The sequence below is a fragment of the Morus notabilis genome, unplaced genomic scaffold, assembly GCF_000414095.1.
Source record: "Morus notabilis unplaced genomic scaffold, ASM41409v2 Scaffold168, whole genome shotgun sequence".
In the NCBI taxonomy this organism is placed as follows: domain Eukaryota; kingdom Viridiplantae; phylum Streptophyta; class Magnoliopsida; order Rosales; family Moraceae; genus Morus; species Morus notabilis.
The window spans coordinates 303,263-328,239 of NW_010367753.1; the positions used below are offsets into that span (position 1 = coordinate 303,263).

At 36.2% G+C, this 24,977-nt stretch overlaps 4 protein-coding genes and 1 pseudogene across 5 annotated transcripts; all 5 read right to left on the bottom strand.

Annotated features, from left to right (window-relative positions):
* Positions 1–2,243: 2,243 nt before the first annotated feature.
* On the bottom strand, positions 2,244–4,489 carry LOC21400644 (prohibitin-3, mitochondrial). Its single transcript, XM_010113327.2, has 2 exons — positions 3,529–4,489; positions 2,244–2,525 (listed from the first exon to the last, which is right to left on the bottom strand). The coding sequence occupies exon 1, from the start codon at positions 4,370–4,372 to the stop codon at positions 3,533–3,535; it is 840 nt and encodes a 279-aa protein (XP_010111629.1). The 5' UTR covers positions 4,373–4,489; the 3' UTR covers positions 2,244–2,525; positions 3,529–3,532.
* Positions 4,490–6,801: 2,312 nt separating this feature from the next.
* LOC21400645 lies at positions 6,802–10,275 on the bottom strand (annotated as a pseudogene).
* Positions 10,276–11,246: 971 nt separating this feature from the next.
* Positions 11,247–13,719, bottom strand: LOC21400646 (trihelix transcription factor GT-4). The gene is made up of 5 exons (XM_010113329.2): positions 12,990–13,719; positions 12,813–12,851; positions 12,578–12,709; positions 11,771–11,998; positions 11,247–11,591 (listed from the first exon to the last, which is right to left on the bottom strand). Exons 1-5 carry the CDS (start codon positions 13,618–13,620, stop codon positions 11,377–11,379), a joined length of 1,245 nt encoding a protein of 414 aa, XP_010111631.1. The 5' UTR covers positions 13,621–13,719; the 3' UTR covers positions 11,247–11,376.
* Positions 13,720–15,702: 1,983 nt separating this feature from the next.
* LOC21400647 (cytosolic Fe-S cluster assembly factor NBP35) lies at positions 15,703–17,461 on the bottom strand. The gene is made up of 4 exons (XM_010113330.2): positions 17,360–17,461; positions 17,175–17,239; positions 16,965–17,066; positions 15,703–16,754 (listed from the first exon to the last, which is right to left on the bottom strand). Exons 2-4 carry the CDS (start codon positions 17,209–17,211, stop codon positions 15,823–15,825), a joined length of 1,071 nt encoding a protein of 356 aa, XP_010111632.1. The 5' UTR covers positions 17,212–17,239; positions 17,360–17,461; the 3' UTR covers positions 15,703–15,822.
* A 3,705-nt stretch (positions 17,462–21,166) lies between these two features.
* On the bottom strand, positions 21,167–24,738 carry LOC21400648 (F-box protein SKIP14). Of its 2 annotated transcripts, XR_002903579.1 has the most exons (3): positions 23,481–24,738; positions 21,773–22,834; positions 21,167–21,670 (listed from the first exon to the last, which is right to left on the bottom strand). XR_002903579.1 is itself a non-coding variant. In XM_010113331.2 (2 exons), exons 1-2 carry the CDS (start codon positions 24,207–24,209, stop codon positions 22,301–22,303), a joined length of 1,263 nt encoding a protein of 420 aa, XP_010111633.1. In that variant the 5' UTR covers positions 24,210–24,738; the 3' UTR covers positions 21,167–22,300. The 2 variants fall into 2 exon arrangements, 1 of the variants encoding a protein (XP_010111633.1); XM_010113331.2 differs by having other exon boundaries at positions 21,167–22,834.
* Between the last annotated feature and the right edge of the window lie 239 nt (positions 24,739–24,977).

Here is a 24,977-nt window from a genome sequence, read left to right on the forward strand (position 1 = left end):
AAAAATTTAATAATAATTAATAAAACTGAATTTTTATCACGCCACGTCATTAAATTTTTATATTTAATAGTAACCATCAAAACTTAACTATTAAAAACATAGTCTAGATACTGTGTTTCCTAATAGGTCGTTTAGTTCTCCATATACGTGTACTCAACAAGACCGAGGAAGAAACATGAAAACAAAGAAAAGGGATCTACTTGTAATAAGAGAAAAAATATGTTCTTATAATTATTTAACAAGTTTTTAACATAGTTGAAAATTTTCCAGATCCATATATATTAGTTTTCGGAATTAACGATCATTTATATTATCCCAATATATAGTACATGGAAAAAAGAAAAAAGGGATGTCTGTAAAAGTCGTATGCTCATTTACAGTACCAGCCTTCATCAGCATTTGAAGGCTGGGGTGAACCGGAATGTCGTATGAAAATATTCTGAAATGCTAAAGGAATGTCGTTTACATATTTGACGACTGTGAAGTATACACCATAAGCATTAGACATGGCGTTTTTTCCTTGAAAATAAAACAAGAAAATGTCTATCAGAAGATAAAATATAAGAATTTATTACTTAAAAAAAACATTGAAAATTGTTGAATTAATTCATGTCGATTGAAAAACTGACGGGAAATTAAAATTTTAAACGATTTGTCGTTTAATGTAAAATGACAACGTCAATGTCAGGAAAACGACAAGAAACACGTATGGCGTTTGTCAAGTGAACGACAGCATATTTGAAAGACCAACGACATGTCTCAGCAACTTCTTAAGACGAACTACATGTCCTTTAACCAAAGGCATAACAATTTACATAATCAACGACATGTCACTTTTAATTCATAGAGGATATGCTTTAACCAATCCTGGAATGTGGCTGCGAAATGGAAGATAAGTTTCCTAAAGACGAACTGCGTATACTTGTTCTTCCTTGAAAACGAAAGGAGTCTTTAATAAAACAAAAAAACAGAAGTAAATTTTGTCTTTTTGAAATAAACGACAAGAAACTTAAAAATACAAGCCACATGTTGTCTCTCTGTACATAATAAAAAACGAAAACGACATGCCACCCTACAGTGAAATCTAAAAGGTTAAAACTTAAACCTAAATTTCATCTCGTTTCCACTATTGACTTTAACTTTTTGAATAAACAGCGACAAGAAACTTAAAACACAAGCCACGCGTTGTCTCTCTGAAAATACTAAGGAATGAAACGACAAGCCACCCAACAGTTAAATATCGAAGGTTTAATGGTAAATTTCATGTCGTTTCTACTATAGAAACGATGTATTTACTGTTGTAAACGACAGCAAATCCCAAAAAAAATATGTCGTTTTTTAGAAAATAACAGCTTAGTGTGACATGCGGAGCATGTCCGACTAATCATTAGCGACAAGGCAAATTTCGTGTCTTTTCGCACATAACAGGGCACGGCACTGGCAAGTTGGCAACAGAATATTTAGAAAACAAAGCGATGTTTTCCAGTTTAACATTTTTGGTAATGAACAACGTTATCATTTCGTAATTACAACATTATCGCTTTCATTCAATAATTACAGCGTTGTTGTTTTGAAATAAAAAAAAATTAAAAAGTTTACTCTCACTTAAAAGACAAAAGGTAAATGAACTAATGAAGTACTTGAAATGGCATTTTATACATTGGAACACAAAATAAAAATGTCTAATATGTCATGTCCAAATTTACCGTATCTGATATAACCTTGATCTTTTACGTTTAGGATGGTTTTTATATTTGATTCTTATGTTAGGTTGAATTATTATAACTATGGAATTTGACAAAGAATCAAATAGACAAACCATCCTAAACGTAAAAGATACACCTGATACTTTGTACCCTTACATATAATAATCTCTTAAATTGATACAAAACACATCTAGGAAAAACAATACAACTGATACTTTATTATGCAGCCCTGGAGTTAAAAAAAAACGATAACCACGAGCAAGATTTAGATAATAATGATAATAAAAAATAAAAACCTAGAACATAGGTGGAAATTATGGAAAGAAAAAAAAATTAGATTGAAATTATACTTATTCTTTGTTTCAAAAGTCAAATTGAACACAATTAAAAAAAAAATGTCAATTTGATCAACTTTCCATACCTGGATGGTGGCCAAACACTTCCACTTCAATAATAACCTCAAGCATTAAGATCCATAATTTGGATCCCCCACCTCAAATTGCACAAGAACTCGTTAAGAGTTGATGGGCACGAGTATGGCCATAATCCATAAAAGAGGGCCGGATAAGAACCAGAAAAAGGACACTTATCGGCCGTTGATAGATGGAAAAATATTATCTTACAGCTCATACAGTAATCAACAAAAGGACAATTCCATCTTCAAAGTTTTAACTTCCACGGAATCAAGATGAACACCTTCATTAACTCAGAAGTTTTAGTCGACATATGATCAAAAAGAAAAGTAAAAAGCTACTAATAAACCAATTTCAAGTTCCAATCCACCATCCATTATTGCCACCTATGTGATGTAATGAGATCCTGCAAATTTATGAAGAAAGAAATGAAGCATAAGAATCTAGTATCTAAAACTGAATCACAAGCATGGATATTTTCACAATATATTTTGAATCGTTATTAAAAGTGCCAAGAATGTTAAATATTTCATAACACGAAAAAAAATATATATATATTAATCCTGATTGCATTGATAGCTATTCATGAACGCTGGTGAAAATCAGAGACAGAATCCTATGCACATTCTGGTTTGTAATAACAGAGTCGAAGATTGAAAATAAACAGCAAAAGTTCCAAACATTTTCATTTTCCTACATTTCTTTTTCTAAAGACGTGGCCTAAAGCCAACTAAATCCCTTTCTATTCCATGCCCATGTTTCAACTATAAAAAGATCATCTCACTCAATTATCACCAGAAGTGTAATCTTTCTAAGTCCCTACTCAACAATAGCTGAATGTTTTTGCATGAAACAATAGCTGTACATAAAACAAACATGTCATATCTAAGATATGATCAGCAATATGCAGCTTTACTACCAAGTCCTGACCGCACTTCAAAGTAGTTAAAATCTTTTTGCAACTACCCGAGGAAGAGCTACATCGTACAGCAAGGTCATAAAATCACTGCTCCCAAATCCTAATCAACAAAACAAACACTAGGAACTACTACATTTCCAAAAAGCATATTCCTGCAGAACACAGCCCTCAATAGAAGAAAGCCGATTTTTATCGAAAGCAATAGACCGAATAAGCACAATAACGCTGCCACAATTCAGTATAACTAATCAGCAGATCAATTGAGAGGCATAATCAATTTATCCCCATCACATTCATTGCTTTATTATTATAGACTCCAATATTGAACTCTTTTTAATGTTTGATATAGGAAATTTAGCCAACTTAACAAAATTAAGTGAAAGAAACAAACACTTTCACATTGCAAAAAAAGGCACAAACTTTCATTTAGAACCTAATTGAAAAACTAAACAGAAAGTATAAAGCAAGGAAATTTCTTAATCGTGATTACCAATTCAACGGCCGGCGTTAAGACCCAAGAGCAAGTTGTTTCCACCAGGCAAGTAGGCGACGTTGGGCGACTTGGCGAGCGTCGCGGCAACTTCCCTCGAAGCCTCGATCCTCCTGAGCTCAATGAGGCCCATGCCAGCAGAGGCGGTGGCGTCGGAGATCAGCTTAGCAGACTCGCTCTCTCCCTGAGCCCTAATAATGGCGGCCCTCCTCTCCTGCTCCGCCTTGGCCACGACGAACTTGGAGCGCTCCGCCTCCTGCTGCGCCACCTGCTTCTGCTCGACCGCCCGCGAGAACTCCGGGCTGTACGATAGGTGTGTGATGGCCACATCGTCGAGCAGGATGTTGAAGTCCTTCGCCCTCCGAATCAGGGATTCGCGAACGAGAGCGGAGACGTGAGGCCGATCGGTGAGGAGCTGATCGGCGTTGAACTGCGCAACGACGGCCTTCATAACCTCGTTGCCAATCGAAGGGAGGACCTTCTCGTCGTACTCGAGACCTAGGGTTTTGAAGATGTCGGGGAGGCGGGATACCTCGGGGCGAGCGAGAACCCTAAGGGTGAGATTGACCATCTGGAGATCCTTCGTGCCGGAAATGGAGGCGAAGGTGTGGGGCCGGGTGCGGATGTCGAAGATGAAGGGCTTCTGGAGCCATGGGATGAGGAAGTGGGTCCCTTCGCCTATGGTGTCGTCAATGACTCCACGGAAACGATCGAAGAGGACGGCGCGTTGGCCGCCGTCGACGGTGTAGAGGGAGGAGTTGAGGATGGTGGCGCCGACGCCGAGCCCGAAGGCGGCGCGAGCCACGTTCGTCAGGAACGACACGGCGGCTTGGGTGCTTCCCATTTCCGCGATCTGATTGAAAAAATTAGGGCTTCCGTTGATCGGGACTGGTAACAAGTATAGAGAGAGAGACGGAGAGAGCGGTTTTCTGTAGAAAATCGAAAGAGGACAGAATCAGGGTTTTATTAAACCCTAACCTTAACTTGGATAAGGGGAAGTAGCCTGGGCTTGAAAGTACTTCAATCGGCCCACGGTTAATTCGTAGAAGTAAGGGCCCAGATATTGTCTCTGAAAGGTGGGTCAATTAGGAAAAGAGTTAATTACATATATGTCCGGAGATGAAAAAAAGAGTTGAGAAATTGTGATATTTGCACATAAATATGTAAATTAAACCGTAATGATATTCTTATTATTTGTTAACCACCCATAACTATCTACACAAAAACAATATATTTATAATAATATTATCTCAATAACCACAAAATAGACAGATTAATAATGTTATTAAATTAAAGACATATTCTATACATGGAGTATAAAAGTGATCGTTTTGTATAAGTACTTCTTAGGAAAATAGAGATATTTAGGCAATATGCCATAATTTTTAAGGTTAGATTGACTTTTATCATGGATACTAAAACTATTAAAAAATATACCACAATGACATTATTTAATTTTTTTATTTTGACCAAAATTATGCTTGTACTTTTGTGTATTTATTTCAGTATTTTAGATTTTGTAAGATGTTTTGTAATTTTTCATGTATATATTTGTGATTTTTATGAATTTTATAATTTTTAAGTATCTTTAACAATGGCATTATCTGTAATAGTTTATGTCCACTGACATGTTTCAATCCAAGTCTAAAACATGTGATATTCCTATAAAGTGCCAGGAAAATTCGACCCTTTTTTTGTTATAAGTTGGGAAAATACGACTTTATGATAGTGTCATGATTAACCAGAACTAATGGCTGATTAACTCAAGGGAAAAGAATTTATAAATAAATAAAAGGGTAGGATAGACTTTATACCACTTAAAAGTGATGTAAATTAAAGGAAATAATATAGAACGGTAAAACCAACAACCATCTCTTAGCAGTAAAAGAAATTTTATTTTGTTGAAGAAAAAATAGAATTTATAAAGATTAAATGAGGGTCAAACAAGATGTGAGGTATTTTTTTTATTTTTATATTTTGAAAAATACTCTTTTCTGTATATAATTAATGTGGGATATATCTTGAAGAGCTAGCGGTAATTGGCTACTGTCGCTCCTTTTTAAGCACTTTAAAGAAAACTAACTGGAAAACGACATTAATTGGAAAAACGACAATGCCCCAAACGGCATGAATGTCGACGGCAACAATCTGGGAAACGGCATCACAGGAGAAGCAACAACAGACCAGAATACAAAACGACAACAATAAGGAAGCGACAGCAACACGAGCATCAAGAACGACGACAATAAGAAGAGATAGAAAGGAACCGATCGAAATGGCAACAATCAGGGAAACGACAACAAAGGATAAAAAGACTCATAGAAATAAACGACAATAATCTTGGATTAACGATTAAAAAGAAAAAGAAAAAAGGACCAGAAAAGGACCCGAATTTGAAAATAACAAAATAAACAAAGACAGCAAAAGGATGAGCGAGGTGGCGACAAAAAGAAAAACTCATGACAAGAATTGACAATAATCTTTGACAGGACATCAAAATGATAAACGACCTCATAACAGCAAGATATTGAAAACGACAACCTACCAAATTAATTACACGGATATCAGATAAGGTAACAACAATATTGGGAGCGACATCACAATGATAAACGACAACAATAGGTTAAACATAAGAAAAACAAACTACAAAAAGTATAAAACGACAACAATCTTGGAAAAAGTTGATAAAAACGACAAAAGAATCATAAAGGACATGAATAATCCACATAACAAAAACAATCCACTACCATTCTGAAACGACAAAAAAGAAAGATTCAAAAACCCACGACAAGCTAAGAAACGACATAAGAAAAAAACAAACGACAAAGAGTGTAGAAAACGACAACAATCCGCAAAACATTATTTGCTCCGCTTTTCTGATGCAGTTGCAAACAAGTACTTCCAATGATGATTATCCTTAAAAAAAAAAAAAAGAATGAGTTTCTTATTAACATGAATTCAGTTGAAAGAAATATAAACCCAGCGAGTAGAGACTTGATTCATGCAGAGGTTATTATAACAAGTTAACTGTCTTCTAAATATTTGCCAACAGAACATTTTGTTGAATTTGTTTTGTTCACCCACAGAGAGGAAACAAAAGGAAAGATTGTGTTATTGAAATGCACAAAGAGACTTGTTTCTGAATTGTTTTTTGTAATACAAGTTCCAAAAAAACCAAAGTGCACAATAACACTCTTGTCTTAAAAAAAATAAACTATTCAAAGACAAGCAAGTCTTCCAAACTAACTGCAAGTATGCACAAGAAATGGATACTCATTGAACGGAGGCAATGTGGCGGATCAAGTCGATAACATGTGAGCTGCAACAAAACCAAATGAAATCAATATTAGATAATTGAATAATTCAAATATGACAAAAAGGTAACAAAGGAAGATACAAAGATATAAGGATAAGAGGGAAAAGAAAAGACTTGTATTTTACCTGTAAACCCATTCATTGCCATACCAAGACACAAGCTTCGCAAAGTTGTCATTCAAAGCAATTCTAGCCTTGGCATAAAAAATGCTTGACCTGCCAATATACATATAATAAACATGAGATCATCTCAAAGAGAAAAAAATTGACATATTAGTTTGAAAAGTATAATTTCACACACATTGCCAGTCATTCATACCTGCTGTCACCCAGGAAATCAGTTGACACCACATCATCTTCAGTGTAACCAAGAATTCCCTTCAGTTTGCCCTCAGATTCTAATAAGGCCCCAATCCACATCATTTATGAGCAAAAGGAAGAAAGGGCAAATTGGTAAAACAAGTACTGTGGGGGAGGGGAATTCAAGCGTTGAGAACAACTGCGTGGCTCGTGTGGAAAACAATGCAGGAAGGGTTGTAGTTTGTTAAGCATATGGTTTCGAGTTAGTTAGGCCTTGGGAAGGGAGCTTGGAGGTTTTGGCAGAATGAATAAATGGACGGGTTGAGTAGTTTTAGAGGCAGGCTGGTTTTTGGCAAATTGGGAGAGTGCAAGTCTCTCGAATACTTGCTTATATAATATTCAGGAAAATCTCAGAGAATAGTTGCATTCCTCTGGGTCCAAAAACTCAGGTCTCAATGTCTATTTTTAGTTTGGTTCTTACCAGATTCCTCCCTGCATTGAGGAAGTGAATTGATCAGAAAATAGAACAAAAATCGAGATGATTATGGATAGCAGGAAGATTAGAGAAGTTCTATCTCCTCACAAGTAGTCCTGAATTATAATTCTTACTTGATAGCCGCTTTAATTTCATTATAAGTAGCCTTCTTCTCAAGCCTCACAGTGAGGTCGGCGACTGAAACATCAACAGTCGGGACACGGAATGCCATTCCTGTCAATTTCCCGTTCAACGAGGGCAGCACTTTACCAACAGCCTACACAATTATACATGTGCAAATAAAGATCTTATTTTACAGAAAAGCAACTAAAGGCTAATATATCAAAGCTAGTTTTGTCAAGATGTTACTACTATAGTTAAAGAAATGAGTCACACATCCAGTCCCAATAACAGATGCAAACCATGTGTGTCAATCCGTATATACGGTTGATGCATTCGATACCTTAGCGGATCCAGTACTGCTAGGTATGATGTTGAAGGAAGCAGCTCTACCACCTCTCCAGCCCTTCGCTGATGGGCCATCAACAGTCTTTTGAGTGGCTGCATCAATATAAAAATGATTAGCTTTTGACACTTAAGTGAATACCTAGTGTTGAGAGTCTTGAGACTTACCTTTGCCAATGGAGCAAGACAATTGGTGGTGCAACTGGCATTGGAAACAATGTCAAGCTCTGGTTTGTACTCCAATTCATTGACACCAACAATGAACATAGGAGCATCCTTACTAGGAGTGGAAATGATAACCTTCTTTGCGCCTCCCTAGAGACAATCAGACAACATAGATAAGTTAAGAGATATAGTCAACTTGAGCATTCCAAGCATGTTCACTTATAATTAACAGGAAAGGGCACCTATTCATGTGTTTACTTAAAAAAACAGGATAATAATTTTGTGGAGAGCACATCATGAAGGAAATGAGAAAGGAAAAGCCAATCCTAGAGGTTTTTTCTTTCTTTTTCCCCCTCCATTTGAATTCTTTTGCAGCCTTAAAAAATTTTAACCAATAATTATATTCATGATAACATCTTAATAATTAAGCTATTAAAATTCCTATTCGTAAAGTAGTAAACACTAGGAAAGCAATTGAATTATTTTGGATTCCCCTTCTAATAGGTAAATAAACACTATAAAGGGCATTATTAATCCTCTTTCTTATTTCTTTCCTTTGCCTTCCAAGACCCTTTCCTATGACATTCCATTGCATTTGCCTAGCAGTAAAGTACAGAAGAATAAGAAAAAGGAATACAAGGCACAAAAATAAAAGAGTGTGTGTGAGCTAATAACCATGTAATGATAAATCAAATCAAAATATTAGCTATTTCCCAGATCTGGTGCCTTAAGAAGGGAAAACGAAAAACGAAAATGTATGTGCTCTTGCAAACGGATAGATTCATTGTGCCCCAATTGTCAATATATTTCTCATCTTGTTAATGCAGAACACACAATCCGTACAATGCCATCAACGCAAAATCATCATATAGGCATTAGGAAGAATAACCTCAGACCTTCAAGTGGGCGGCAGCTTTGTCCTTGTCAGTGAAAACTCCAGTGGACTCAACAATGAAATCGGCTCCAGTTTCACCCCATGGGATCTCCCCCGGGTTCCTATATATTCTCAGAACATGATGCCATAATCATTTTCTTCTTTCGAAGAATAATACAAAAAGTATATGCTAAATACACTCGAGTCCATTAACAAAAAGTTATAGGGATGGCCGAAAACAAGAAATACCTGAAACCAAAAACACCTTTTCACCAAAGAGAAGGGTCTTAGAGTCCTTAACCTTGAGCTCATGGTGCTTCCATTGGCCGTGCACACTATCATACTTAAACATATAGGTCTGCGAGATGCAGTATCTATCTTCACAGCCCGAAAATTGGTTTTGATCATATTCATCTAAACAGAAATGGTTTCCCAAATCCAAGTATCCTTTTTTCAAAGTCAAATCCAGAAAATTTAATGAAGATTTTTCATTATAGACCAACATAACAAAAGATCTCGTACATTTTTATTTGATTTCAATCAAAAGATTGATTAGCAGGTACAGATGTCCTTTTCAACACAACAAATTAGATAGTGGCAAAAAAAGTCGTGATAGTTACTCCATATCAGAGTCAAAATTATTTCTTTTCCTTTAACTGAGAGCCAAAACCAGATCAAGTGACATGTGACGTATCAAACACTCTAATTGACGCAAAAGAGACGAACACAAATGCACAGAACCATGCACATGTACACTTGGAGTTGGACACAAATACAAGTACATGTAGATGTATACATGCAGTATATGAGAATGGAGGGAAGATGTTACCATGTAATCAGTGGTGATGAATAGATCATTAACAGCAACGAGCTCAACGTCGTCTCTCTGAAGAGCAACCCTGGCCACCAATTGCCCGATCCTTCCAAACCCTTCACCAAAGCATACACGAAAACATCATGTTCATAAGAACCAATCAAGCTAAGATTTAACACAACATATGAAGAAAAACAAATGCATAAATGTTAACATGTAGAATGTATAAATACAATATGCAAAAGAAAGAACGTAGAATGTATATATAACACATTATGTGTCATTGATGTTAACATAATGGAAAACAATACCATTGATGCCAATCTTGATCTTCCCCATTATTAACTTGATGGAAATAGAAGCAAAAACAGATTAACGTGAGAGAAGAAAGAGCTTTGTTTGATTACAAACCGAGGGAGAGAGCCAAGAGGCAGTTTATATGTAACGGCGTTATGAGATAACCAAAAGCCTCTTTCAAGAGCAAATAAATATTTTAAGTAAACAAAGAGTAAACTACGAAAAGGAGCGGATTTTGGCAATGTGAAGACAGAGTAGTGGGGGTTGGCAATGAGGTGGCATCTCCACCGTTGATCTCGAGAAAGCCAAGCCTGATCATTCGAGATGGGTGGGTGTGGAATCGGTAAATAACGCTATCCTTCATTACTCCGACAGAGTAAATACGCACGAGGCTTTTTTGTTGTAGTTTTTTGGCTTCAAATTAAAGAAAAAGAAAGACTCAAGACAAATAAGATAAGATAAAACTAACTTTTTTTGCCCTTTTCCAGCGTGCATGTAAATCTACAAAGGAAACAAAACCGAGCTTCACACACACAAAAAAAAAAAAAAATCAAAAATCAAAAAACAAAAAAAAAAAAAAATCAAAAATCAAAAAACAAAAAAAAAAAAAAATCAAAAATCAAAAAACAAAAAAAAAAAAAAATCAAAAATCAAAAAACAAAAAAAAAAAAAAATCAAAAATCAAAAAACAAAAAAAAAAAAAAATCAAAAATCAAAAAACAAAAAAAAAAAAAAATCAAAAATCAAAAAACAAAAAAAAAAAAAAATCAAAAATCAAAAAACAAAAAAAAAAAAAAATCAAAAATCAAAAAACAAAAAAAAAAAAAAATCAAAAATCAAAAAACAAAAAAAAAATCCATCTTTTCACTCATACAGAACAACTTTCGCCTCCAATATAGGTTTTCACAACAGATTTGTTCGTATTGTCATATAATTGAAATACAATTACGTGTAACATATGCGAGAGTATCACATACATCTTGTACGATGTCAATACATACAACGAACTAAGCTACTGTATAACTGTATATACATTAAGTCTTGTCTTGAAAATAGTAGGATTTAACCAAACAGAAAAAAGAAAAAAGAAAATACGGCGTGACCTTTTACAATCTAAGAGGGATTTATAAGATAAATTGCAGGCTAGTCGCCAAGAAGTCTGACTCCTTGGTACATTGCACCAGACTGAAGATCATCCAAAGTATCAATGCGCCGATAGCCACTCAATTCTCTTAAACCGGTGAAGCCACGGCGCGTGAGAAAATCACGGAAATCGTCCTCTGTGTACAGCGTTATCTCTTCATTACGCACCACAACTCTGTCCGACTCATCATAGAAGCAAAGTTTTATTGTAATTCCTGCCACAAATAAAAACAACCAACGCAAAGTTTAAATTTGTTGAGGATTCTAAAGCATTATGGCTTTAGTATAACGTTACGAAGATCTGAAGGTAATTAATTCTCTTATATTTGTTTACAAGAGCCTGTTTTTAAAGCAGAACATAACACATACAGCGAAAAAGGAAAAGAAAAGAAACCTTCATCAAGGTGTAGGGTATAGTTTCCCAGAGGCATATCCCTGTCAAGACTCCGGACAACCTGATCTTCATCCTCCAACCAAAACGCCCGCTTTGTTCTTATTCTGAAAGCGGATTTGATCACCTCCTTTATTGCATCCGCAGTTCCGTCAATACCGATGCGTCTGCTATACTCTCCCAACTTGACTGTAATGATTCTTCCGCAATAAGAAGATTGGCTCTCTCCTCCTGCCGACCCCATTACCAAGTTCAATAGGTATGGACAGATTTAAGTCTTAATAGAGAAAGATACCCGGAATTTAACAAAGGCCAATACTAAAACTATATAGCTAAAATGTAAACATCCAAGGGGATGATTCTTTACAAAATAAAATATGTGAAGAAACAAATGGACAAGGATAAACTAAACAAATGATTTGAATAGACCAAAAAGATTGCTCGGGCCTAGTGACGGATCATTTCTTATTGAGAAACACCTGAGTATATTTTCATAAATTAAATAGCACCAGAAGAGGTCAAATCTAAGTTTAGAACTGTGTTCTTGCCAATTTGATCAATTACACTCAAAACATAGTAGGCTAGTGAAGCTGTCATTTTTATAGCCAAATCTGAAACTTGCAATTTTAAAATGGCGGTTAGTTTGGATGGCGCTTCTTTCCTTCAGACAGCTCACTAGGCACTAACTTCTTCCAATGGCAGTTAAATAAGATATCGTTTTCCTTAAAGTTGTATTACAATACTCAAAACCAACATTTCAAGAAGTAACAAAACCTCAAAAGATTCTATGTCTCAAGTCTATAACGTTACCATTTCCAGGGGGATCTCTCCAATTCCAAGGTGGAACTCCACTGGCTACAACTGCATCAGCTGCAGTAATAGCAAGTGGATCACCTTCATGATCCAACCGCCTCTCCAAGTTTACTGCAGAACGATCGCTAGCTGTAAACAAACCCATACAATAAAACTTTAAATAACCAAAAAAAAAAAAAGTCCAGAGAAATTCTGAGAAAAACAATGGCAGTCCATAACAGAAAGAATTTACCTTCAATTGGGCCAAATGGGATACTAGCATCCTCAAGACCTGTCCAAAATATAAAAAATAAAATAAAATACACATAACCCATCAAACTCCAAGACTCACTGAGATTAACCAAACTTACTATATAATATTATATATATACATACATACATATATATATATATATATAGAAAAACTCACCCTTATCAGAGAAATGAATAAAGGAGTCAACTTTGGGAGGAGCTGGAGTCTTGTAAGCCGAACCCAAAACAGCAACAGCAGAATTGTTATTATTGTTATTATTGTTATTGTTGCAACTATTATTGCTATTATTGTGCTTGTTCCTGTCTCTGAGAAGCTCCTCAAGATCCTCATAATACGACATCTTAGCAGACCTACTACCGACTCTGACTTGGTGCCTGGCCTTCTTGAACTCCTTAAGCAAGTTCCTCCACTTGTCCGTACACATGGTGGGAGAGCGATCGAATCCCTTCTCCCTCATCTTGGCGGAGATCTGGTCCCACAAATGCTTGTTCGACTTTGAGGTGTTGAAGAGCCCGTCGACCTCTCTCCTGAACCCGATTAGGCTCCGGGTCTCTTCCTGGACCCACGTCTCCGCCCTCTTCTTCGGGGCTTTCACCTCCTGCTCTTCTCCTGATCCGCTGCTGTTGTTCTCTCCCAGAATTATCATCTGCGTGTGGGCCCTCTGGTGAGGTGGCAGCACGCCATTGGCGGAGACTGAAACCACCTCCATCATCATCTCTCTTTCCGATTCTTCTTCTTCTCCTCCTCCGACGAAGTCCACCGGACGCGACTTCTCCGAGCAGTACATACCGACGCCCGATTGGTTGGAGTTTGCAGGTGCTTTCACTGGATTTTTTTCTTGAGTTCGTCTGAGAAGAATCTCAGACGATCAACCATTGCCGAGGAAAGCGGAGGAAGAAGAGGAGGTAGAGTACATAAGACAGTTGTCAGTACACGTGTAAATTCACCTGGTTTGTGATTAGAGAATCTCAACCGTTCATATTGTTGAATGAGTTGTGTTGACTTCTGACTCACTGATTCTCAAACAAAAAGATTGAGGGGCTGTTCCCTTGAGCCCCGTTCATTTCGCCGATTCGAGTTTAAAATTTGAGTTTTACTACAGTAAAAAACTCTTAAAAATAGTCACATCTATTTTTTTTACTATAGTAAAAAGCTTTAACACAAAATCACATCTCAATTCGAATTACAAACTCGAATCAGTGAAGTGAACGGGGTGTTTTTGAGCGAAAAACTCAAAAAAAATAACTCGAGTTACAACTTTATTTGAGTTCATATTTTTTTAAGTTTGAATTCAAATTTGGGACTAAAACTCGAGTTTAAGGGCTCGTTCAGTTCGCTGATTCGAGTTTTTAATTCGAATTGAGATGTGACTTTATGTGAGAGCTTTTTACTATAGCAAAAAAGTTAGATGTGACTGTTTCTAAGAGCTTTTTACTGTAGCAAAACTCGAATTGGTAAAATAAATAAGGCCTAAAAGTTTCCCCTTCAACTCGAGTTCAGAAACTCAAACTCAAATTGATGAACAATATTTTTTCTATTCTTAAAAATATTATAACTTTTTCGTTTTAATTCTGATTGAGATGATTTTTTTTCTATGCGTTGACAACGAAAAGACGAATAAAACCCGACTCATATACCGTATTAAAATTTTTTATCAGTATTGAGTTTTTATTAAAATACTATCTAAATACAAATTCAAGTTTTGACTCACTCAAACACAAACTCAAAAAGATTTTTATTTCAAATCATAACTCAAATGTACACAACCAAACACAAACTCAAATTACAACTTCAACTCAAATTATAACTCAAACTTAATTCATCTACACTCAAGTTACCTAACTCAAAAACATCAAAAGAACAAGCCATGAGTCTAAGTTTTAATTTGAGAAATTAAGGGTTGTTCTTTTGGAGTGTAATTTGAGTGTAATTTTTGAGTTAAATTTGAGTTATAACTTGAGTTAAAGTTATAATTTGAATAAAGTTGAGTAAAGTTGAATAAAATTGGAACTTGAGTTTAAACTTTTTCTGAGTTTTGTTATAAAAAAACAACCCGTTAAAATTATAAATTTCGAATGAATTGAATGAAACCTGGATCGATCTTATCAATTGTCCTTAAAATTTATCTCAATCTCATTTTAGTTTTTAATTTTTAAAATATTATATAATTAATCTCTAAAATTTTACTTTATTTTAATTTCAATTCTTCTATTAATTAAATGTCAAATATTTAATTAAAAAAGTTGAAATTTATAAATTATATGTACAAATTAACATTTATTTTTATATTATTATAATTTTTAAAATTTTGAATTTTTTAAATTTTTGTTTTTAATTCCTACAAATTTCGTCAAGTAATGGACACTTAAAAATCAAAATTAAAATAAAATAAAATCTCAAAAATTAGTTGCGTATATTTTAAAAGTTAATAACTAAAGTGATATAAAAGATAAACCTCAAAAAGCATGTGATTAACCCAAAAAGATTTTACTTGTGACCGACAGACCGAGTGCCCGACCGAAAACAGAAAAGTTCTTTTTCTCTTGCATGTTGTCGTTTTCCCATATTGAAGTCGTTTTCATTAGACACTCTATTAATACTGTACTGTCGTTTCCAAGTTTTAGTATGCTGTTGTCCTTGCGTGCTTTTCGTCTGTCGTTTCGTTTTCATGGTAGAGTCCATCAATATTATATTGTCGCTCTTGTTTCCGAGGTTTAGTATGTTATTGTCGTTTATACGTACTTTTCGTCTTGATGATGTTGCCCATGCATGTCGTTTTCACTTCCTGTCGTTTTCCAGATGATGAGTCAAACGAAAAGTCATACACAATCAAATGAAATCCCATCCATGGCCGAGAAATTCCATCCCATAAGAGAAAAGAGTTGTTATTTATTGATCTAACTAAGAAAATCAAAACAACGACAAATATAACTATTACACATCTGACGACACAAAAATCTTGATCACTCCAATAAAGCAAGCAAATCAGCTATGCAACATCATCCACCAACATTTTTGATATCCCCGGATTCTCCATCAGTTTTTCTATGATCTTCTTCAATGCAGGAGCACTCACCCCGCAGTTCTCGCCGATGAAACATGATCTGCCTTCTTCCGCTGCTTTACAGAGCTTTGGGTCCAACGGTACCTTCCCCAAAAACGTAACTCCCATTCCCCTACCCATTTTCAAGGCGCCGCCCCCGCTGCTATCGAAAACTTCAGTTTGAGTTATGACATTCAACAATTCTGGAGCTCTCTCTCTCACATACTCCCTAACCCAGTCTGTGACATCTTTTTCCTCACCGGTCTCTGTAATCTTCAAAAACTTTGAGTCCATCAGTGGATTGGACAACCCACTCATGTTCTCGACGACCCCGAGAACCTGAAGTCCGACTTTCCTGCAAAAACTGACTTCTTTTCGTACATCTATCAGGGAGACTTGTTGTGGAGTTGTAACTATGATAGCACCATCTATTCCAGTAGCGTTAAGGTACTGGACAATCGAAATGTGCTCATCTGAGGTTCCAGGAGGAGCATCAACCACCAGAAAATCAAGCTCGCTCCAGTACACATCCTTCAGGAATTGCTTGATGAGCGAATTCTTTCGGGGACCCCTCCATACAACGGGATCATCAGGATTCTCAAGCATGAAACCGACCGACATAACACCGAGATTGGACTCCACGTAGACCGGAGACCAACCGAGGTTGCTCTGGTGGATTTCTTGACCTTCCAGGCCAAGCATCTTCGGGATGCTTGGGCCACAGATATCAATGTCAAGAAGACCCACCTGGAAGTCCATAGCTGCTAAGGCAAACGAAAGTTGGGCCGAGAACGTGCTCTTGCCAACTCCACCCTTCCCTGATAAGACCAGTATCTTATGCTTCACAGTCGCCATTCGTTCGGCAATCGCAACCAGGTCTACAGATAAACATCCACTAATCATTAACAACAAAAATCACATCTTTGTTATGTTAAGAAAGACAGTTCAAAAATCAAATACCACACAAGCTTGAGTCTATATAAGAACCAGTTGTTTTTCCTAGGTGGTCTTAAGAATCCCCTATCAGAAATGTCTAAAATGAATTCAAAGAAAAAGGAACACATTTTCAAGACAACTAGACCAAATACCTGGATCAGGGCCTTTAGGAGCTGTAGCACAAATTTGTTGATTAGGGCATCCTTCGCAGTCGTCAGATTTTCCAGCTGATTCTGATTGCGGACCTGGGCAATCTGGAAACCCCGTGAAAACAGACAAAAGTAAGAAATCCCTTACAAAAATAAAATAAAATAAAAGCAGCTTTCTACATTCATGGACATAGAAAAAGAACGTAAGCTTACGTTCATTGGCGTTTTCCGGAATTTCACCGTTCTCCATGGCCGTCTTTGCTTCTATATACAGAGAGCTAACCAAAAATAAATACATAAACAATTAACATCCATATTAAACGATAACCAATACCAAATATTAATCGATAAATCTCATGTTAGTGATTCTTACGAGAAGATAGAATAACTAATATTACCTCTAATTCAACAGAAGATTGAATCGCCGGAGAGGGTGGGGGGGGAGGGGGCGGCTAGCCTTGGGGAGAGGTGGGTTGCTTGCTGGGTCGGGTTGTGACTGCGAGATGACATATTTCAATGGTTTTGGGAGAAATGATCAAAGGTGGACAATAAATCAAAATAAGATCTGATGGTTTAAAGTGTTTTGACAATTCTTGGTCATCTTGCCTTTTAGGGTTATTTTCGTAATTGCACCTACAAAGGTCACGTGCTACACAAATGACATTCTCTGTCCAAATTTTAACACATTGGCTAATTGGCACAACTAGTCCTTGATTTTTAAAATTTCGAGCAAACTGGTCCTCAATATACAATTAATTATAATTGTAATAATAATTATTATTATCATTATTTTAAAAGGGAATTGCATTCCAAATTAGAGAAATACAAACAGTAATTCAAACACGATAGGCATAATACATTTAGGGTCCGTTTAATTTGTTGATTCGAGTTTTTAATTCGAATTGAGATGTGACTTTATGTGAGAGCTTTTTACTGTAGTAAAAAAGTTAAATGTGAGTATTTCTAAGAGCTTTTTACTGTAGTAAAATTTAAATTCTAAATTCGAATCAGTGAAATAAACGAGATCTTAATGACTCAGTTTAGACATAAATCGAAACCACCGATAAGTTTGACTAAAATATTCAAGTTTTAACAAGAGGAAACTAAAGAGAAATACACCTAATTGAGCACACAAACGGCTCTTTCAAACACACCAATATAGTCGGTGTAAAACTCTAATCGATCCAAATCAAGAGGCCTCGAGCACTAAGGTATGCCACGGCACCGCAAAGGCACGATAGGCATAACAAATTACTCAGTCTAGACATAAATCGAAACCACCGATAAGTTTGACTGAAATATTCAAGTTTTAACAAGAGAAAACTAAAGAGAAATACACATAATTGAGCACACAAACGACTCTTTTAAACACACCAATATAGTCAGTGGAAAACTCTAATCGATCCAAATCAAGAGGCCTTGAGCACTAAGGTCTGCCACAACACCGCAAAGGAACATTACTTGTGCACTAAACAGTAAGACAACACCGAAAGGTAAAGAGAGGTTATTACAACAAAAATCCAACAAAACAAAAAATAATAATAAACGAGGGAAACATTAGTGCTTTATTCGACAAACATAAATTAAAACAAAAGAGTAAAGCCCAAACGACACCAACCAAACATCCAATGATAAGGCGACTACTACCAATAATGAATAAGGGTGCTGCAACACAACAAGCAAATCAAAAGAATGTTAATTATCAAAGAAAGAAAAAAAAATAACATGAAGAATCTCGAAAAATAGTTGAGCCATTACTGGCGACAAGGGAAAGCACCTTACTTATAGAGTCGCTGCCCCATAAGGCCCAAAACACCCACAACGTAGAGGCACCAAAGCACCCATATGCCCCCAATCTACGAAGAGAAACGCGACCACCAAATTGCATACAAGTCCCCTCCAAAGGAACACAATACTAAGGAGACCAAGCCAGAATGGGTTCAGATTCACATGTGCATGGACGCACTCAGTGGCACTAGGTAGAAACACGCCGAAAAAACACAATGGCCTGTTTGTTTCTGTTTTCATTTCCATTTTTCACAGTTTTCGAGATTAGAAACTGAAAACGCAAATAAAAAACGCATTTGGAGCAAAAATTTTTAAAAAACAAAAACAAAAACATTTGTCATTTTCTGAAAATCTGAAAACGTAAAAAACTCGTTTTCATTTTCTCCTCTGTTTTCCTTTTCTCTCTTCAGCCCACCAGAGACCCGTTTTCATTTTTTTCTGCCCTTCTTCAACCCAGAATCCTCTGATTTGAGCTGCGCCATTTGATTCTTGGCCGAGCTCCTCCGTTCTTCTTGCCCGATTCAGAAAAAACCACATCTTTGACCAGCAAAAGTGCCTTCTCAAACTCACTTTCTCTCTCACTTCTCAGCTTCAGAAAATGGGGTCCAACACCATCAGAGCAGTGTGCTTGGATTTCCTCACAAAGAAACCATATTCGCCTCCTTCATGGGCGACCCATCTCAACCCAATTCCCTCTCACGTCTTCTCTCTCGGCCATGTAAGCCGATTATTCTCCTTTCCCTTTTTGGTTCTTCAGGCCATCCTTTGGTTTTCTTGGGGAACTTTTAAAATGGGTTTTTTAGATTCTTGTTTTCTGAGGCTTTTTTGGAGTGTTGCTATGGTTTGTACTGAATGTTTATACTTACTGGTGATTTTATTATCAGTTTCCAACTCCAATTCACAAGTGGAATCTCCCTAATTTGCCCAACAACACTGAAGTCTGGTTGAAGGTATCTGCTTTTGTCTCTTGTGTTATTTCTAGTTTTTCTTAATTGAATTTGATGGTAATATTTCTTGAATTTTGCTTTCTATGAAGTTATATTATTGCCCCCTTGTGGATATTGTGAAGTTATAGTAGCAATTTGTAATACACGCAGACAGAGACACACACACACATATATTTTGTTTGCTTTTGTATATACAGTTTCAATCGTTTTAGTCATATGTTTCAGTAATGTGTGTTTTTTTTTTCCTCAAATGAGGTCAAGTTTTGTTGATGAAAGAACAGTTGTAAATTCTATTACATGTTTTCAAAAATTAAATGAAAACGTTTTTATTTTCATTTTCATACAGAAAATAAAATTATTTTAGAATCAATTCTAAACGCAGCCATTATACTTCAAGTTATCTTCAATTTTTATATTAAATTAATAGAATATAATTATCTATAAATAAATCACCAGTTACGCTTGAGGTAAGAAATTAAAAAGTAAATTTAAATTTTTATAAGAAAAAATAATATAACAAAAATTTAAGTTATAATTCGAACTAGCGAAACGAACGGATTTAATATCTTTCCACCATGACTCAGTTATAATTTTCCCCCTAGCCCAATCACCTCATAAAAATCTCAATAAAATTCGCTATTTTCATTTTCTTTGCTGAAGCCGCCACTAGCCCACCACTACGATCTACAGTGCAAAACAACGAAAATGACCGAATTTCAACAAAAGCAAATGAAAGAAGCCGGAGGGTAACGTAAGTATACGTTATCACAATTAAGTAATATAATAGTGAATAAAAATATCGTTTCACAATAATTATTGTTTACTAATTACTAAAATTATATTATCTCAAATTTTATTTGAATAATCGAAAAGAGAGTTTATAAAATTAAGTAAAGTGAAACTAAAACAATTAAATAAATTATACAATGTTAAGCAGTGGAATAAAATTTAATAGATTAAGATTCTAGGGTTTCTGATTTCATCAAAATTAATCTTGTTCAAATTCTCATAATTCAAGAAAATTAACATTCAATCCTATACTGACAGTAATTTCTCTAAAGCAATTATTATTCTTTCTCAAGCCATAATAATTTTAATCCAACAAGCAAACTCTACATCTCTGTCAGACTTCTAAACCTGTTGAAAATTATTAAGTGTAAGAAATTCAAAAGAACTGCACAAGTATCATAGATATCTCTAATTCTATCCTATGAACAACTCATGATATTTCAATTAAGAGCTTATTTAATTATTACCTTTCGGTCTCAAATTAAATACAAAATCATGTAATAGTTGGCCAAACAATCACAAGCATTAAGAATAAATTGAAATACTCAGCATATATGGATTAAACATTAATTACTTAAAAGAAGATTGAGAATCTGAGCATTCATAATCCGGCTACATCGTAACCCTAGAAAAAGAAATTAATTCATCTCTAAATAAAATAAATTCCTAAACAAAGTCTTAATCATTGGAAAGGAAAGAAAAAAAACTAATTTGGAGTTGAATTGAAGCGTCTCTGTCTCCGGATTTTAGCCGTTGTTCTTCCCCGTACTCAATTCTCCTTTCTCTTCTTAAATCTCCTCTCAAAAGTCAACCGTCACTCACAGTCTAAAAAGTCCCTTTAATTGCCCTAGAATCATCTATTTATATGTTTTGGAGCATTATGGTCAAAATGGGTAAGTTTTCTCACGATTGGCCTTCAAAATGCGTCTTTTCTCGCGTCATAACGCCGTGGCGCTGAGTTCCTAGCGCTGCGGCGCTGGCTGTGCAAAAATCAGCACCAACGTCAATTTGTAGAGCACTGCAGCGCTGTCATGGGCGCCAAAACGCTACCCGTTCTGTCCAAATGTGCTGGTACTGTAAAACTCAGCGCCAAAACGCTACAAATTAGCATCTAAACGCTGTGTTTGCTTTCTTTTTTCACCAAAAGTTGTCCAAAACCTTCCAAATCATAAACTTTCACCTAACCTTCAAACAATGAACAAAAACACACATAAAAACTAACAAAAACCTCGAAAACCAACTAGATATTAAGTGTAAAACGATACTAAATGAGCGAATAAAACTCACTCATCATGTATTAAAGAAAACTTCTTAAGATCGTCTATAGGACTGGCTGGACTTAAACACAGTCAAGACTCGAGAGCCAAATCTTGACCATTTATTAGATTGGTACAGTCCTTTTTTTTCAAGATGACATCAAAGAATATATAGTGGCTGAAGGCCTATTTGCACCAACCATAACTCAGTTGACAGAGAAATTCCCTTAAAGATCTTCTCTTCCAGCCTTGTCTGAACTTTCTGCAAGACACTAAATATTTTACTTCCCTTTTCTTTTTTTGTTTTTCCTTTCTTTTCTTTTTTTTTTCCTGCTTAGCATATGGTTACTTCTCTTATTTGCAACTCTAGCATTACATGCTGCTGAGGAAATCAATCAATAATCAAGTAGTTTCTCCATGGCATTTGGTGAATGCAAGTTTCCAGCATAGAAGCTACTCTGACATGAGCTAACTGGACCCTACTTTTCTTGATGCCAACTTTTTCAGGTTGTTTTCCCTTTTTTATTTTACAACGTCCAATACTCCAATGTCTTCTAAATCAGCCGAAAATATAAAAGGTGAGTGTAGGGGAAACAGCCTTCTCTCCGGGCTTCTCACGATAGTCGAGCAGGGAATAATAACAATCCGAGCAAAACACTCGTAGAAAATATTCCTCCATATATTCGGAGTCTTTATCGCAGCAACCGCAAAGACTACAGCGGTCTACGCAGAGTCTGCAAGCTCTACACAACTGAGCGGACTGATGTTTCTGTCGGCAACTCTTTGCCGGACAATCATAAACTAGACTCACACACTGGCATTTAGGGCATAGATCGACGTCAATGGCACGATCATCACCATTAGAGATGACATGCGTCTGACTGTCATGATAAAACATTGGCTTGTAGGCTGTAAGCTGCTTTTTGTTATCTTCACCCAACAAGGACTTCAACTCGTCAAGCTTGTTCTTCGTTAGACCAGAGATCCCATAAATTCTCAGGAGCTTTATTCGAAGAGCGCCTGCAGACTTGGCGGCCCTTAAATTATTCAAAATGCAGTCCGCGCTAATCCCATGACATCCTGGCAAGCTTAACTGCTTAGACAAGAAAAATTACCGTAAGTTGGCTACAGAACAAAGTAAAGAACTGACAACACATACAAATAACCAAGAATGAAGAACCATAAACTTAAAACTACTCACAAGAGACAATGAAACTCTAATAATCCCGCATCATAACTTTAATATTTGTGAATCTCAGTTGGTGCACTTATTTTAACCAAAAACTAAGACACGCCAAGCTTTACCGGCTGCTAAAGTGTCAGATCACCAAAGGCATGCGAAGATACCGTGGACAGTTTAATCCATTCTGCGTGTTTTACAAGCTCGCCGACAATATAGGGAAATAAGCGTAAATTATTATAAACAATAATACTTCCATAAAAGACCTAAAAGCTACTTTTTCCAATCTCTGAAAACCATCAACTCGTTTGACATGCATAGAAAAACAGAAACCAATCCCCACGGGAAGATTTTTGCACCCTAAAATGACACACAAGCCATGTCATAAGAAAATGCATCAAGATTATATCTTATGCAAAACATTCCCAAAATGCAAATACTAATTGCATGAGCCACATTACAAGTGCTTTTTGCGTTGCCAGTTATCAAAATTCTAAAGTATCTCAAGGCATAATAGGACGGCTTTAAAATATGAAAAAAAAAAGAGAAGGTTTTTCACCTTTCTCAGCTTCGGATTGCTATCAAGCACACGCTTCAAACCATCATCAGTAATCATCAGGCACTGCACCAGATTCAAGCAGTCGAGATTACCTTCAGCCCGGCTAGTTAACTTTACAAGAGCATCATCAGTGATCTTCTGATTCAATGGCCAAGTGATGTAAATTTTCCTCCACAAAAGGTTATTTCTAACAGCTCTGCGCAAAGATCTGCAAACCCTTTCAACAGATAAAAGGTCCTCAACGCCCAAGAATCTCAAGGAATAAGACATGGCATCAAAGGCATCCTCACCCGGAGAAGAATTATCCATCAATAGGCTACAATCAGGAACTGCTTCCTTATCTCCATTACCATCAAATACCCGATTTTCGACATGGCTAAGACTAAGAAACTCCTCCATAAATCCACTACCCTTAACCTTATCACATGGCATTGATGTTTTTCCATAAATTACGGAACTATTCCAGACAAAATTCAGTTTTGCAAATACTCCATCCTCACCAACAATGGTTTTCTCAGCTTCAACCGTCGAAGATGAGCAATCACTAGCCGATATCGAAACCTCTTCAAAACCATGAAACCAACCTCTAATTTCCTTCTCAGAAGGATCAATTGGAAACAGAGCAAGAATGTCATCAATCCCCGGCTCAGAGGGTTCAATCTTTTCTTCAGTGGTCTTCTTCTCCATTCCTTCAATTTCGGAGTCCTCCGAATCGTAATCGAAACTCATGAAAGCTGACTCGAAAACACCAATTGAACTCTTGCTCTTTTGGCTGTCGGAGGAGCTCTGCTCCGTCGAAGATTAAGTGGAAAAAATTGATCCACGAGAAGGATTCAGAGGCATTCTCAGAGGATAAGTGGAAAACTTGAATCAATTTTTATCAACAAAAAAACCCTTTTCCCCTCCTGAAGCAGAGATTCTTGAGTTTCGATTATTTTCTAGAGAGAGAAAGCGAGAGAGGAAAGAACGGGCAGTTTTTTTTTTTTTTTCTCTCTGAAAGCAGTGTGCTTTTAGGGAGAGAGGAGAGAGAGGCCCTGGAATGCGTAAGAGGGAAGTGAAAGAAGAAAGTGGGAAAATATAAAGGGAAAGATAAAGAACGGCACTGGGATTGAAGGAATTCGATTCCGAAACGATTTAAGAAAAGAGAGGCTTAGAGGAGGAATTTGACCAAACAAAGGTGAGAAATGAACCTAAGAAGAGGAAAAGAAAACCAGAGACGAGAAGGAGAGGAGAGGGGGATTGTATGTTTGTAACAGAATTTGGCAGGAGCGATAGGAGAGAGAAAAGAGAGTTTTGTGTGCCAAAAATAGTGGGGAGAGAGAGAAGGACGCGTGGAGATAGTGGAGAGTGAGAGAAGTCCCTGACCAATCAGGACTCGCCTTTCGCACATTATTTGGTTAATTTTACGGTTTTACCCCTTTTCTTGAAGCTTTAATTTTCGATAAAATTGTTGAAATTATTTAGATCAACACTTTTATCTCTTAATCTTAATTAAAA

Excerpts from the sequence above, each read along its gene's own strand:
- LOC21400646 (XM_010113329.2), bottom strand. The coding sequence starts at position 13,620 with ATGTACTGCTCGGAGAAGTCGCGTCCGGTGGACTTCGTCGGAGGAGGA. Across the intron at positions 12,710-12,812 it reads CCCATTTGGCCCAATTGAAG|CTAGCGATCGTTCTGCAGTA; the intron begins GTAAATTCTTTC and ends GTTTGTTTACAG. Across the intron at positions 11,999-12,577 it reads GAGAGATCCCCCTGGAAATG|GAGGAGAGAGCCAATCTTCT; the intron begins GTAACGTTATAG and ends TGGGGTCGGCAG.
- LOC21400647 (XM_010113330.2), bottom strand. The coding sequence starts at position 17,211 with ATGGAGAACGGTGAAATTCCGGAAAACGCCAATGAAC. Across the intron at positions 17,067-17,174 it reads TCCGGAAAACGCCAATGAAC|ATTGCCCAGGTCCGCAATCA; the intron begins GTAAGCTTACGT and ends CGGGGTTTCCAG. Across the intron at positions 16,755-16,964 it reads TCCTAAAGGCCCTGATCCAG|ACCTGGTTGCGATTGCCGAA; the intron begins GTATTTGGTCTA and ends GTTTATCTGTAG.
- LOC21400644 (XM_010113327.2), bottom strand. The coding sequence starts at position 4,372 with ATGGGAAGCACCCAAGCCGCCGTGTCGTTCCTGACGAACGTGGCTCGC.
- LOC21400648 (XM_010113331.2), bottom strand. The coding sequence starts at position 24,209 with ATGAGTTTCGATTACGATTCGGAGGACTCCGAAATTGAAGGAATGGAG. Across the intron at positions 22,835-23,480 it reads GCAATCCGAAGCTGAGAAAG|TTAAGCTTGCCAGGATGTCA; the intron begins GTGAAAAACCTT and ends TTGTCTAAGCAG.